The following is a 16518-nucleotide window of genomic DNA, read 5'->3' on the forward strand; positions in this document are numbered from 1 at the left end:
CTTAAACATAATAGATAATACTAATATTAACAATAAGCACTATTAGTGGTAGGCCAACTACCATTATCAACTATTATCATTATCGTTATAACTACTACTATACTACTGTACTATACTACGACTATACTATACTGCTACTATAGCAATACTATGCATTAGATTTCTCACGGACCTGTGCATTTTCTTACAAGTTATGTTTTATCGTTTCAAGAAATGCTGTTAACCTGGCAGTGTTAAAACTGAATGAGCAAGGCCTGTTGGACAAATTGAAAAACAAATGGTGGTACGACAAGGGAGAGTGCGGCAGCGGGGGAGGTGACTCCAAGGTCAGCCTCGATGTCACCAGATCGGGTACAATATTGCAGAGTAATCGGCAAGGCTGTTAATAATAGTCAATAGGTATAAGAAAAATCATTGATTATTGATTGGATTTATATTATAGCACTTTGCTTTTCTTATGTACTTTGTTAGCTAGCGTACAACCCAACCCAACCCAAAACCAAGTGTTGAGTCCCAACCAGGCTCAAAGGTAGCCTTTCTGTCATTTACCAGACTCTGACCAGTCTATGGAACAAAATATCAATCTAAGAACCCTTACTTGGCTAACACACAGAGAGGAAGATGAGGTAGCATGAAGTGTAGTAAGGGAGATGGACTGGTAAGGCTAAGAGGTAGCATGAAGTATAGTAAAGGAGATGGACTGGTAAGGCTAAGAAGTAGCATGAAGTATAGTAAAGGAGATGGACTGGCAAGGCTAAGAGGTAGCATGAAGTATAGTAAAGGAGATGGACTGGTAAGGCTAAGAGGTAGCATGAAGTATAGTAAAGGAGATGGACTGGTAAGGCTAAGAGGTAGCATGAAGTATAGTAAAGGAGATTGACTGGTAAGGCTAAGAGGGAGCATGAAGTATAGTAAAGGAGATGGACTGGCAAGGCTAAGAGGTAGCATGAAGTATAGTAAAGGAGATGGACTGTTAAGGCTAAGAGGGAGCATGAAGTATAGTAAAGGAGATGGACTGGTAAGGCTAAGAAGTAGCATGAAGTATAGTAAAGGAGATGGACTGGTAAGGCTCAGAGGTAGCATGAAGTATAGTAAAGGAGATGGACTGGTAAGGCTAAGAGGTAGCATGAAGTATAGTAAAGGAGTTGGACTGGTAAGGCTAAGAAGTAGCATGAAGTATAGTAAAGGAGATGGACTGGCAAGGCTAAGAGTTAGCATGAAGTATAGTAAAGGAGATGGACTGGTAAGGCTAAGAGGTAGCATGAAGTATAGTAAAGGAGATGGACTGGTAAGGCTAAGAGGGAGCATGAAGTGTAGTAAAGGAGATGGACTGGTAAGGCTAAGAGGTAGCATGAAGTGTAGTAAAGGAGATGGACTGGTAAGGCTAAGAGGTAGCATGAAGTATAGTAAAGGAGATGGACTGGTAAGACTAAGAGGTAGCATGAAGTATAGTAAAGGAGATGGACTGGTAAGGCTAAGAGGGAGCATAAAGTATAGTAAAGGAGATGGACTGGTAAGGCTAAGAAGTAGCATGAAGTATAGTAAGGGAGATGGACTGGTAAGGCTAAGAGGTAGCATGAAGTATAGTAAAGGAGATGGACTGGCAAGGCTAAGAGGTAGCATGAAGTATAGTAAAGGAGATGGACTGGTAAGGCTAAGAAGTAGCATGAAGTATAGTAAAGGAGATTGACTGGTAAGCCTAAGAGGGAGCATGAAGAATAGTAAAGGAGATGGACTGGTAAGACTAAGAGGTAGCATGAAGTATAGTAAAGGAGATGGACTGGTAAGGCTCAGAGGTAGCATGAAGTATAGTAAAGGAGATGGACTGGTAAGGCTAAGAGGTAGCATGAAGTATAGTAAAGGAGTTGGACTGGTAAGGCTAAGAAGTAGCATGAAGTATAGTAAAGGAGATGGACTGGCAAGGCTAAGAGTTAGCAGTGTAGTAAAGGAGATGGACTGGTAAGGCTAAGAGGTAACATGAAGTATAGTAAAGGAGATGGACTGGTAAGGCTAAGAGGGAGCATGAAGTATAGTAAAGGAGATGGACTGGTAAGGCTAAGAGGTAGCATGAAGTATAGTAAAGGAGATGGACTGGTAAGGCTAAGAGGTAGCATGAAATATAGTAAAGGAGATGGACTGGTAAGGCTAAGCTGAGTTGTTTGACAAAGACAGTTGTGAGAGGAAGGATACAGATCTGTGGACCAGTGTTTGGTTGTGTTTGATAAGGAGGAGGTGTGTTTATTGGTGGGAGGGATGTGAGGAGGATAGTGCTGTTCTGCGGTTGGAAAAGGAGGAGATAGAGTTCAATCCATCTTTAACATCTCTGGGCAGCAGACGATGTGTGTGTCGGGTATTGTATTGTCTAGAGAATGTATAGCCAGTCTGAAATCTAATTAATGTTAAGAGTATCTCTGTCAGATCTCTGAGTAAAATATACCTGTTGTAAGTTATATATTATACAATAAGAATGTGTATTATAAGTTATATTTCATGAATAGTTTATCACAAACTATTTATGAAAACATGGCATCTAGATGCCAGAGACTGCCGCCTTCCTCTTGTGAAGGCCATGTCTGTATTTCATAACATTATTGCTGTCTTGTCTGACACAACATGGCTTCACAGTTGCTCATGTCATACAGCTGCTTCTCTGGACATCCCATGCGACTGGCCTAGAGAAACCATTCTGGCCTCTAGAGCCCATTGGCTGAAACCCCCCAAAATGGCTACTCAGCTGAGACTTGTCATCTCAGGGAGGCGAGGCGAACAGCGGAGTCTTGAGGGGAATAAGCATTACGGGCAAACGTGAGAATTCTAATCTGAAAGAGAAGGTCTGATCTGTGGGTCAGGTGGTACAAATACATTCAGTTAAATTAGGATTTTGTCGGTGGTGGAACTGTCCCTATAATTGGTTGCTTTTCCATGATGATTTTACAAAGAAGAATCGACACAATTGTAGATGGTGTCTAATGTTTTTACCCAATTTGGCACTTGATTTGAACACGACCGACCAAGAGCCAGAATTGAGCCCAATAACCATTGTGATAATCAGGTTTCTTACTGTTCTATTTTACTCTCTTCTCAAGACATGGCTGTATCCATCCTGGGATACAGTGATGTAATATGAGAGTGTTTCACTCAGCCTTGTCAACTTGGTATCACCATACTTACACTATGTGCTATGAAGCTTCCATCATGCTATTTTAAAGATGGCATACAAAGGCATTGATATTTGATACAGTTTAGATCAATTAAATGACATGAGTGAATTCTAAGTGACTCAGGCATGACTCATGCTATGAATTAGGTCAGCTAAGTGACTCAGGCATGACTCATGCTATGAATTAGGTCAGCTAAGTGACTCAGGCATGACTCATGCTATGAATTAGGTCAGCTAAGTGACTCAGGCATGACTCATGCTATGAATTATGAATTAGGTCATGCTATGAATTAGGTCAGTGACTCAGGCATGACTCATGCTATGAATTATTAGGTCAGGCATGACTCATGCTATGAATTAGGTCAGCTAAGTGACTCAGGCATGACTCATGCTATGAATTAGGTCAGCTAAGTGACTCAGGCATGACTCATGCTATGAATTAGGTCAGCTAAGTGACTTGCTTACAGATTAGCTGTGATAGATAGGGTAATTTGACATGAATTCTCAGGAAATGTAATGTTGTACAACTGTGACATGTTTGAAAAAGCCTCATGGCTAACATCTCTATTATATCTAGATCACATAATGTCCTACCAACACACCTGAACTTTCTGTTTCACCACCATAATGTTCAGAAATACGCTTCCTATATGTAGGGTTGCAAAAATCCACTAGCTAAAATAAGTCCCAGTAAATGAACATTTCCAGGTTTCCCAGAAATCCCTGTTTTGAAGATTCCCTCTGGCAGGGTTCCATTCCTTGCTTATTCTCCCCCTTATTCAGGGAATCTTCCCATTGGGGTTTCTGGAAAACCTAGGAATTATGGGAAAGTGACAGGAATTCTGCAACACTATTTTCAACCATGCATTTGTGCTAATAATCTGTGCTGTATAGTCAGCATGCTGAGTGATGTTGAGGCACACAGCTGTGACGTCTGCAGTAGAAGAGCAGTATTGTTGCTTCTCTGACATGTTTCCTTCTGCCTTTTATCGGGACCTGCTCAGGTATGTATACTTTGGCTTAGGACAACCTTCAGGATCACGGCTAAAATGTATTGATCATGTGAAATTATGATAAAATAATTTGCATTTGATCTTCTTCTGCTCTTAAACATTCAAACTGCACACTTCAAAGTCTGGCATGTAGCTCTGACGAACATTGGCATCGTCGGTGAAAGATGGACAGTGTGTGAGTTTGGTGACCATCTGCTGTGTTCGAAGGTTAATTTTCCAGTATATCTCAATACGTTGGCTGTCGACTGGCACACACACACACACACACACACACACACACACACACACACACACACACACACACACACACACACACACACACACACACACACACACACACACACACACACACAGAGTCCTTCACAGTCGCCCTATTGCCATTGGCCAGGGAGATACTATTCTACACAGTGTTGTAATCTTCTCTTCTCCTGCTGATGATAATGTATGGTTCCCTAAAGGTCCCAGGAGGACATTGCTCACCAGTGGGACCCAAGACACTTGTTATCCATTCATCGTTCTTTGATTAGCGTAGTCTGTGTCTATAGTGCTTTATACAACGGGTGTGTGTGATCCTGAATGCTGATTGGTTAAAGCCGCATTCCAGCCGTTGTCTATTCCACCGGCTAAATCTATGGTGTTAAAATGCCTATTTACTCTGTTCCATCTGACTGCGCAATCCACTATCTCATCAGCCCAATCCACTGTCTCATCAGCCCAATCCACTATCTCGTCAGCCCAATCCACTGTCTCGTCAGCCCAATCCATTGTCTCGTCAGCCCAATCCGCTATCTCGTCAGCCCAATCCGCTGTCTCGTCAGCCCAATCCACTGTCTCGTCAGCCCAATCCACTGTCTCGTCAGCCCAATCCACTGTCTCGTCAGCCCAATCCACTGTCTCGTCAGCCCAATCCACTGTCTCGTCAGCCCAATCCACTGTCTCGTCAGCCCAATCCACTGTCTCGTCAGCCCAATCCACTGTCTCGTCAGCCCAATCCACTTTCGTCAGCCCAATCCACTGTCTCGTCAGCCCAATCCACTGTCTCGTCAGCCCAATCCACTGTCTCGTCAGCCCAATCCGCTGTCTCGTCAGCCCAATCCACTGTCTCGTCAGCCCAATCCACTGTCTCGTCAGCCCAATCCGCTGTCTCGTCAGCCCAATCCGCTGTCTCGTCAGCCCAATCCACTGTCTCGTCAGCCCAATCCACTGTCTCGTCAGCCCAATCCACTGTCTCATCAGCCCAGGCAGGGAAGTGATCAACTTGATCTCCACTATAAAAAGCATCTAGACATTATCTCACATTTCTTTTAGACTAACATGTATTTTTCTACAAGCTGTGTAATTAAGTGATAATGCCAGAGAAAGCTGGTGTTTGGAGGCTATATTGGTATGGGTGTTGGTCGTTGAGGGTCGGCAAACCGTGCCAATATATCCTCCAAACACCGTCTTCTAGGGCATCATCACTTTTATATAACGGGTTACCAACATATTACAATAATGAGTCCCATATTTTCATAAAAAAACATTATTTTCCTTCATTTATTCATACTACTTCATCCTTCCACAAGATATAGTCCCCACACCAATCTAGGGTTGCTAGAGACGAGACCCAGTCATTCAGTCTTTCTGTTCTGTATCTATGGATGTTCAGTCTTTCTGTTCTGTATCTATGGATGTGACCCAGTCATTCAGTTTTCTGTTCTGTATCTATGGATGTGACCCAGTCATTCAGTTTTCTGTTCTGTATCTATGGATGTGACCCAGTCGTTCAGTCTTTCTGTTCTGTATCTATGGATGTGACCCAGTCAGTCTTTCTGTTCTGTATCTTTCAGTCTTTCTGTTCTGTATCTATGGATGTGACCCAGTCGTTCAGTCTTTCTGTTCTGTATCTATGGATGTGACCCAGTCATTCAGTCTTTCTGTTCTGTATCGATGGATGTGACCCAGTCATTCAGTCTTTCTGTTCTGTATCTATGGACGCGACCCAGTCGTTCAGTCTTTCTGTTCTGTATCTATGGATGTGACCCAGTCATTCAGTCTTTCTGTTCTGTATCTATGGACGCAACCCAGTCATTCAGTCTTTCTGTTCTGTATCTATGGATGTGACCCAGTCGTTCAGTCTTTCTGTTCTGTATCTATGGACGTGACCCAGTCATTCAGTCTTTCTGTTCTGTATCTATGGATGTGACCCAGTCGTTCAGTCTTTCTGTTCTGTATCTATGGACGTGACCCAGTCATTCAGTCTTTCTGTTCTGTATCTATGGATGGGACCCAGTCGTTCAGTCTTTCTGTTCTTTATCTATGGATGTGACCCAGTGGTTCATTCTAAATGTACCGTTGCCATACTGGCTGGCAAAGTTATTATCCTCGCTAGCTCGCCAAAAACGGCTAACTTACAGTCATGTCAAAAAAGAGTAGCCGGTAAAGTAGCTGCATTTGTTAAAGCTGGTTTCTGGTGCCATTTACTTGGATCCATCCATAACAATAAGCTGATGAGGTACGATTTCGCCTGGCATAGAAAATGTGCTCACTCGTCAGGAAACTGTTATTCGGAGGAGCTAGCCAACAACACAGCTACAGTAACACAATCATTTCTAACTGAAGCTGAAAGACTGCAAATTAGCTGTGTTTCGTTTTATCTTTTTTTTAAATGTAATTTGTTTTGTATACATCCATAAAAATGATGCCTGCTGAGTTATGATTTTGAATGTCTGAGAAATGCATCCTGCCTCTCTGTCTCGTCCAGACTCACAACTCGTTCATTACTATGGGACAGCAGGAGATCGAATTTGAATATTGAAACAATGTTGCAAATGTCGGAGTGACAGACAGCGAGCTTTATACAAATCTCCACTGTTGAAAACTAAATGTTAGTCGAAAAAAATGAGATATTGTCTAGATGATTTTATAGTGGAGATCAAGTTCATAAATTGCCTGGCTGGGCTGGTGAGACAATGGATTGTGCAGTCAGATGGAACAGAGTTAATAATAGGCTTTTATTATTTTTACACCCTTTTCTCACCAATTTCATGGTATCAAATTGGCAGTTACAGTCTTCTCCCATCGCTGCAACTCCCGTACGGACTTGAGAGAGGCAAAGGTCAATGGATTGCTTCTTGACACAATGCCATCTTAACCCAAAAGTCAGCCGCACCAATGTGTCGGAGGACGCACCATACACTTGGCGAATGTGCCAGCGTGCATTTCACCCAGCCCGCCACAGGATTTGCTAGTGTGTGAATGGACAGGAACCTCCCTGCCAGCCAAATCCTCCCCTAACCCGGACGACATTGGGCCAATTGTGCGCCGCCCCATGGGTCTCCCGGTCACGGCCGACTGCGAAAGAGCCTGGACTCAAACCAGGTTCTCTAGTGGCACAGCTAGCACTGCAATACTGTGCCTTAGACCACTGCACCACTAGAGAGGCATAAATGGGCATTTTAACGTCATAGATTTAGCCGGTGGAAACGTGTGGAATAGACACTGACTGGAATGTGGTTTTAACCAATCAGCATTCACCATTCCACCTATCCATTGCATAAAGGGCTATAGAGCTGAGCACACTCTCTTGCTAATGGGGCTATAGAGTAGAGCACCATCAGTCTGTTTTTATAGTGGCTATAGAGTAGAGCACCACCAGTCTGTTTTTATAGTGGCTATAGAGTAGAGCACCACCAGTCTGTTTTTATAGTGGCTATAGAGTAGAGCACCACCAGTCTGTTTTTATAGTGGCTATAGAGTAGAGCACTACCAGTTTGTTTTTATAGTGGCTATAGAGTAGAGCACCATGTGATCAATCTTCCTAATTATGCATCATCCTTTTGTTGTTTTCCACACGTAACATCTTAGCTTCATTTTTAAAAAGGCTATTATGTCATGTATGTTGCACAGGTAAATAGTTAATGTTAAGTACAAGGCACTATGTCAGTTGTAAAGCAGTGGGGAATTTCTTATACCTTTTAATTCAGCATTTTAACACTTGATTATTAGCTATCAGTTTCCTCTGATGAAACCATATTACAAAGAGAAACCACATTCATTATCCCCCTGATGTGTCAAAGCTGAGCTTAAAAAGCAGTAATAAAGCTGTTGCTTGGTTGACAGTAATCCCACTTGTAAGCGGATTTAGTAAAGGCTGTTTTCCCAACAATACACAGCACAAGTTCTTATGAAACGGGTTGATGTGAAACACCTCTGGCTTTATTCAGTTTTTTAATGCCGTCTTTAATGTCAAGGTAAATGCCATTGTTAGGTTCATTGTTCATGTTGTCTTAGGAACCAAAGCTCAGAGCCACCTTGTGATGTTGCAGTAGGAGGTGTCCAAGCCTCTGCTACTGCAAATATCAGGTCAACGGTTGTGTTGTAGTCCTTTACTGCTACTGTTAGTCAAGAGAAGGTTCTAGTTGGATGGAACTTGTTAAGTGCTGGTCAGAAAGCTACCCTGCTGTCCCCACAATCAAATACCTTCCTCAGCTTTAGATACTTCCAGACCAGCAGAGTGTACAGTCAGTACCTGCTCGTCCTGTTACCAGCGTCTGCCGATTACTCGAAGCGATAGGAGCAGGCCCTGGCCCTAGACTAGGGCTGGTCAATGACAACAAGGTAATAGACTAGAATGCCTGTTCTCTGTGATGTGACAATGGCCAGGAGTCCTGCTCGATCGCTTTGTTATGAAGTTATGTAAACTATGAAGTTATGAATAACATAAAATAACATAATATGATGTTATTTATGTTATTTCTCATGTGAAGAACTCCTGTAAACCTTGCCGTATTGAAACTCAGTGAACAAGGCATCTTAGACAAGCTGAAAAACAAATGGTGGTACGATAAGGGTGAATGTGGAACCAAGGACTCTGGAAGTAAGGTCAGTCTCCGCAGGTCTTCTGTGCTGATTCCCAGTTGCATTGTGACCTATTGTTCATATGCAAAGAAATGCTTAGCCATACTGAAACATCTAGATTATACTCTATATCCCCCCTACCCCTTATTTTATTATTTTATTATACCCCAAAAATGATTCAGCCACATACATTTAACACAAATAAATAAGTGGTTCAAGTCCTTCATGCACCATTTCACAAATTCAAATCATATCTGAAAAATACGTTGTTTTTGTTTTGGCCAATATAGAAATGGGAACTGCTTTTTTGCTTCACAAACTGTAATAGTAAATGACCTTGTGCTTTTGGTGAAATGGTACATGTATAAAAATAATCAAACACCAACATTGAATAGTTGTTGACTAGCTGTTGACATTAAGTGCTATTTTTGCTAATTTTCATGCTTGACATTCATGATATTCTTACCATTATGCTGTTGTTTCTATTTACTAAACAAACCGTGTTCATGATCAACTGATTCCATGTAACTTCGGGAAGACATTACAACACCGTGGGGTGTTTTTCAGGTCTTTGTCTGAGCAAGGAGTTGCAATGAAGAGATCTTGTTGTTTCCACCCCACATGAAGTCTAAGAATGTAATAAGCCTCTATTTAACCCTCTGAGACCATCGCCAGGCCAATAAACTAACAGATCAGTGTCCGTACCCTCAATGGCTTAGCTACAGATTACCACAGTCAAACAAACCACAAAAGGGTTCAACTGCAAAATGGTAAAACTCTCATGAACAAATTTTCTATAAACATGTTTAGGAAGGAAGCAGCAGCAAAATGGTTTGATACCAATAAAATAAAAGAACTCAGGACAGGTCTTGAAATGTTGACCTGTGAGTTACTGACCGCAGCTTCCTTTCATGGAAGAAGACCTGTAGAATAGGGGAAGCTCTACATTCACCTAGATCAAACTAAAGAGGTGACTCGTCTCCCCTTCATTGGAGAGTGGTCTGACTATGGTGTTCAGATGTTCCTCAAAACGTCTTGGACCCCTATAGGAAAGCCAGTCCAAGCTAGACATTTTCTAGACTCAACCTCAGCCATCCTTTACTTCATCAGCCTCCTGTTGCTGTTAGCCTCTGGAGGCTGTAGTACGATCTGCCATTTGGTAGCATCAGAAACGTTTCTGTCTCAGAGAAACAGTTTGTAGGAAGGTCTGATAATAATAGAGTATCCATGTGAATTCTGAGTGTTAGGTCTCTGACTGTTATTTCAACAAGATTCTGTAAGGATCAGTTTGAGGCCTATATATATACTCTGCTTTAGTGTCATACTGGTAGGCTGTACTGTTCTCTACAGAACTCTCTCCACCGCAAACCCTCTAACTATGTTCTTCACTTTCCCCAGGACAAGACGAGTGCTCTCAGCCTGAGCAATGTGGCTGGGGTCTTCTATATCCTGGTTGGTGGGCTGGGGCTGGCCATGATGGTGGCTCTGATTGAGTTCTGTTACAAGTCACGTGCAGAAACCAAACGGCTCAAACTAGCAAAAAATGCTGAGAAATTTAAGCCAGCTCCACCGACCAACCCCCAGAACTTTGCCACTTACAGAGAAGGCTACAACGTGTATGGGACAGAGAGCGTGAAGATCTAAGGGTAATGACAATGCTGCTCTCTTCCTGATTCTCTCTCTGTGACGCCTGAATCATTTAGTTGGTTTCCTCTGGTGTGTTGTTGGATGATTTGTTTGTTTGTGTTGTTCTCAAGCTGTTTGGTGTGATTTCGTAACAGTTAATCACTCTTGACTTGAACATATCCACAATATTTTAACTAGGCAAGTCAGCTAAGAACACATTCTTATTTACCATGAGGGCCTAACCCGGTCAAACCCTAACCCGGTCTAACCCTAACCCGGTCAAACCCAAATCCTAACCCGGTCAAACCCAAACCCTAACCCGGTCAAATCCTAACCCGGTCAAATCCTAACCTGGTCAAATCCTAACCTGGTCAAACCCTAACCTGGTCAAACCCTAACCTGGTCAAACCCTAACCTGGTCAAACCCTAACCCGGTCAAACCCTAACCCGGTCAAACCCTAACCTGGTCAAACCCTAACCCGGTCAAACCCTAACCCGGATGATGCTGGGCCAATTGTGCACCGTCCTATGGGACACCCGATTACGTCCGTGACGTTGTGATGCGGGATGGAAGAAGGATCTGTAGTGACGCTTCCAGCACTGAGATGCAGTGTCTTAGACCGTTGCACCACTCGGGAGCCAAATGCAGTGTCTTAGACCGTTGCACCACTCGGGAGCCAAATGCAGTGTCTTAGACCGTTGCACCACTCGGGAGCCAAATGCATTGTCTTAGACCGTCGCACCACTCAGGAGCCAAATGCAGTGTCTTAGACCTTCGCACCACTCGGGAGCCAAATGCAGTGTCTTAGACTGTCGCACCACTCGGGAGCCAAATGCAGTGTCTTAGACCGTCGCACCACTCAGGAGCCAAATGCAGTGTCTTAGACCATCGCACCACTCAGGAGCCAAATGCAGTGTCTTAGACCGTCGCACCACTCGGGAGCCAAATGCAGTGTCTTAGACCGTCGCACCACTCGGGAGCCAAATGCAGTGTCTTAGACCATCGCACCACTCAGGAGCCAAATGCAGTGTCTTAGACCATCGCACCATTCAGGAGCCAAATGCAGTGTCTTAGACCGTTGCACCACTCGGGAGCCAAATGCAGTGTCTTAGACCATCGCAACACTCAGGAGCCAAATGCAGTGTCTTAGACCATCGCACCACTCAGGAGCCAAATGCAGTGTCTTAGACCGTCGCACCACTCGGGAGCCAAATGCAGTGTCTTAGACCATCGCACCACTCAGGAGCCAAATGCAGTGTCTTAGACCGTCGCACCACTCAGGAGCCAAATGCAGTGTCTTAGACCATCGCACCACTCAGGAGCCAAATGCAGTGTCTTAGACCAACGCACCACTCAGGAGCCAAATGCAGTGTCTTAGACCGTTGCACCACTCGGGAGCCAAATGCAGTGTCTTATGTCTTAGACCGTCGCACCACTCGGGAGCCAAATGCAGTGTCTTAGACCGTTGCACCACTCGGGAGCCAACAGACAACCCAACATTACATTTACAATTCCCCAAGACTTTTGTCTACATACTATAGGCTACATACTGAGTATGACTAGACGTCAATCCTTGTGTGGGCCACCGAACCGCGTTAAAAAAGCAAAATCATTATTTGATGGAAAAATGCTTCCAGCGTAAACTTAAATGATTCAAACCAGATATAGAGTATGTAGAAGAGATAATGGACCTACATACTCTTTAGTTATATCATCTTTGACAACTAAATGATTAAAACCAGATTTAGAGTATGTAGAAGAGATAATGGACCTACATACTCTTTAGTTATATCATCTTTGACAACTAAATGATTAAAACCAGATATAGAGTATGTAGAATAGATAATGGAAACCTTTAGTTATATCATCTTTGAAAACTAAATGATTAAAACCAGATATAGAGTATGTAGAAGAGATAATGGACCTACATATTCTTTAGTTATATCATCTTTGACAACTAAATGATTAAAACCAGATATAGAGTATGTAGAAGAGATAATGGACCTACATACTCTTTAGTTATATCATCTTTGAAAACTAAATGATTAAAACCAGATATAGAGTATGTAGAAGAGATAATGGACCTACATATTCTTTAGTTATATCATCTTTGACAACTAAATGATTAAAACCAGATATAGAGTATGTAGAAGAGATAATGGACCTACATACTCTTTAGTTATATCATCTTTGAAAACTAACAATCTGTCACGGTTTTCTAATGGTGAAGGAGAGTTGGACCAAACTGCAGCGCGTATATTGTGATCCATGTTTATTTACACAATGTAACACAAATCCAAAACACAAACTCTACAAAACAATAAACGTAGTGAAAACCGAAACAGCCTTAACTGGTGCAAACTAACACAGAATAAGGACATCAAGACACTCAGGACAATCACCCACGACAAACTCAAAGAATATGGCTGCCTAAATATGGTTCCCAATCAGAGACAACGATAAGCACCTGCCTCTGATTGAGAACCACTCCAGACAGCCATAGACTTTGCTAGATAACCCCACTAGCTACAATCCCAAATACATACACACCAAAACCCCAAGACAAAACACACCACAATACAAAAACTCCATGCCACACCCTGGCCTGACCCAATACATGAAGAAAAACACAAAATACTTAGACCAGGGCGTGACACAATCAGCAAAATAAAAGCTAGACCGTCTGGGATAATTGTACATAAAACATTTATTCAGCATTTGTTATTATGTTTGAGCAAAAGAACACAGCATTAGCCATGGTAAAATGCATAAAATTCAAGGACATTTGTTTTAAAACTGCAAAAGGTTCTCTCAGGTCCATGGCAGAATATGTAGATTTGAAGGAAATTGGCTTGAAATGCAAACATTTTTCTACACTGCCAAGATGGGGGGGGGTTGGTCCAGAAAAAAACCCTGCACTATGGTGTTGTTAATTGAAATCAACATGATAAAAATAAAAATGTAAAAGATTAATCCATCAAAAAACATTCATCTTTATCTTGTAAACACTCATACTTTATCTAGCTGAAGGTTGTGGTTTACTCAGTAGAATATGCTAGCAGATCGCTAACAGTTAAACTATTGTCCCAAGTAACACATCAACGTGCCTCAACCATTCCAACCTTATTGACACGTCTCATCTCATCCACCATTTTAACAGACTTATTACCCATGTTTCTCTGTGTGAGAATCGCAATTTCATTGATTCCTTGGGTCCTCTTTTTCTCGACTCCTCAAATCCCATTGGGTGAGAAGGTCAGAGGGGAGGGATCTCCGACATCTCATCCTATTGGTTTTGAGGAGGTGAAGAGAGAAGACGCAAGGAATCAGTTAAATGCAATTAAGATTATCCGTATGTCTCTACTTCCTTCCTCTAAAACAGGTATCGGGCGCTTCAGCTAGACCAGGTACACGATCCCTTACGAACAACTTCAGCTAGACCAGGTACACGATCCCTTACGAACAACTTCAGCTAGACCAGGTACCGATCCCTTACGAACAACTTCAGCTAGACCAGGTACCGATCCCTTACGAACGACTGTGACTATTGACCCTATGATGAAACAACATGATCACGTCAGGATGGGGGTTTCCTCAACTGCAGCTAAATCCTCTCCTGGCGGAAAATGGCAACGATAATCTGCAATGGCGACACGACAGGACTGGTGACGTGAAGAACTCGAGCAGTTTCCTCCAGTGCCTTACGTATGGAACAGTCACAGACTAGCAGACTTACTGAGAACAATGCAATTCATCACAGCGGTTTGCGTTTGGCTTGAACTCACAAACACACAGACAAACAAACAGAAAGACAGGATCGATACTGTAATCTGTTTTAAGGAACTTCATTTGAGATGCTAAAAACAAAAGAGAGATACCTAAAGCCATCACTTGCACCCCGAGCACATTTCCAAGTGCCGGACAGAAGATGAATACGATATGACAGATGATAAATTGTTTTTTCTGCAAAGGGAATTTGATCAGATTATCCTAATTCTTGTTGCAGGCTAGGTTTTTACTGGTTAAATGTGTTTTAAAATAAGTTTATTATAGACACTGATTATTAGAAGATAGCTTGTTATGTTCCTGTGACCTTGGAATTGTTTTGAAAGACACATTTGAATCTTATTGGAATCAATTGGTTAAATATGCCATAGCCAAAAGAATACTGTATTGTTGTTGTCAACTCTGGTGCTTTTGAAGTGTCAGAGATAGACTCCGAGAGAAGGCGTTGGTAGCTAGTAAACTGTGCATCCCAAATGGAACCCTGTCACCTATATAGTGCATTACTTCTGTGCAGAGCCCCCAGTCAAAAGTAGTGCATTATATATTGAATAAGGGGCCATTCTGGACACACACACACAGGGACTCAAGAAAGAGATGAATGTGAGATGCAGCATTTGGCTTTACACAACTTAAAACAGGCCATCTCACAATCCCAATATACTGCCAACAGATTCAGATGTGTTTTTTTTTAAACGCAGGGGACTGTCTGAGCAAGTTTCATAGTTCAGTAACTCTCCCAGTGTGTTTTATGGTGTGTATAATATGAAGAGAAAACTCACTCACACAGTGTCACTCCGAAATAGGTCGTTTTTTTTTTTGTCTTCATTTTGAAAGAACACCTGCTTATAGCTGGATTTTCATGTAACCTAAAATCATTCAAATCTTCTGCACAATAAATTAAAACTGAACCAAAAGGGACATTCGAAAAGTAGATCAACTGCAAATCCAAACAGTATTGGCTTCTTAACAGTAGTATTATGGATGACCTTGGTATTTTGCTAAACAATTACACATTTTACACTAAGCTGCAGTTTGATGATATGCTTTCAATTTTAATTTCATTTTATGAGCATTGTAGTGTTTGGTGAATTTACTTAGTAAATGAAATAACTGAATAATATAAATACAATGAGAAAATAGATTTATACAACGTACTTACAGGGGATGTCTTAAAAGCTTAGCACATTTCCTTTTCAAAAGACTGTGATTCCATAGTAGTTAGGAAGAAAATTAATCACCTAAAACCGTGAAAAGATAGATTTACACACACACACACACACACACACACACACACACACACACACACACACACACACACACACACACACACAAAAAAAGCCTAAAAAAGGGAAGGCAAGAAAAAGGAAATAAACCATTCTAAAGAAAGAGAGGTGTACATTGATTGAAAGTAGATGTATTTATTAAGGACTGATGGGTTTCCTTATTTTTCTAAGAAATTGCATGTAAACTCCGTAACGACATATCACAGCTCTTCTAACTTACATAAGATTCTACAGTAGAAATACAAGCACGGAACTTACATCAGATTCTACAGTAGAAATAGAACCACGGAACTTACATCAGATTCTACAGTAGAAATAGAACCACGGAACTTACATCAGATTCTACAGTAGAAATACAACCACGGAACTTACATCTGATTCTACAGTAGAAATACAACCACGGAACTTCCATCAGATTCTACAGTAGAAATACAACCACCGTTCATCGTTAGCGAGACAGTTTCTTTGGTTTTGTAAGTTCACTTAACACAGAGAAAATGGCCAAACATCTTAGTGACTGCTACAAAAGAGTCAGAATCTGCATGTGTGTTTATCATTTACTGATCTTCGTTAGTGAGGAGCTGTACAGAGAATTTTAATACATTTTGTAAATAAACCTGTATAGAAAATGCCGTGTTTGTGTGCTAGTAATCTCATGAACTTGTTAAACCACATGGTGAAGTTTATTAAAATAAACACACACAAACACACAGCAATGATATTGTCATCACTCCAAGAATGTGTAAGCGCCGCATCTGTCCTCTCATCTGAACGGAAATTGCCTGTTTTGCAACACACTGTACAAGCCAC

At 41.8% G+C, this 16518-nt stretch overlaps 1 protein-coding gene across 2 annotated transcripts in view; it reads left to right on the top strand.

Moving 5' to 3' along the window:
- Window positions 1-15744, top strand: part of LOC135545510 (glutamate receptor 3-like) — a 234616-nt gene extending 218872 nt beyond the window's left edge. The window contains exons 14-16 of one of the 2 annotated variants that reach the window (XM_064973154.1): window positions 212-326; window positions 10411-10658; window positions 14022-15744. In XM_064973154.1, the coding sequence (XP_064829226.1) occupies window positions 212-326; window positions 10411-10656 (361 nt within the window). In that variant the 3' untranslated portion in view covers window positions 10657-10658; window positions 14022-15744. Of the gene's footprint in view, window positions 1-211; window positions 327-8921; window positions 9037-10410; window positions 10659-14021 lie in introns of both variants that reach the window. The other variant, XM_064973155.1, reaches the window with a different exon arrangement.
- The last annotated feature ends 774 nt before the right edge of the window (window positions 15745-16518 follow it).

This window comes from Oncorhynchus masou, chromosome 9, assembly GCF_036934945.1.
Source record: "Oncorhynchus masou masou isolate Uvic2021 chromosome 9, UVic_Omas_1.1, whole genome shotgun sequence".
Classification (NCBI taxonomy): domain Eukaryota; kingdom Metazoa; phylum Chordata; class Actinopteri; order Salmoniformes; family Salmonidae; genus Oncorhynchus; species Oncorhynchus masou.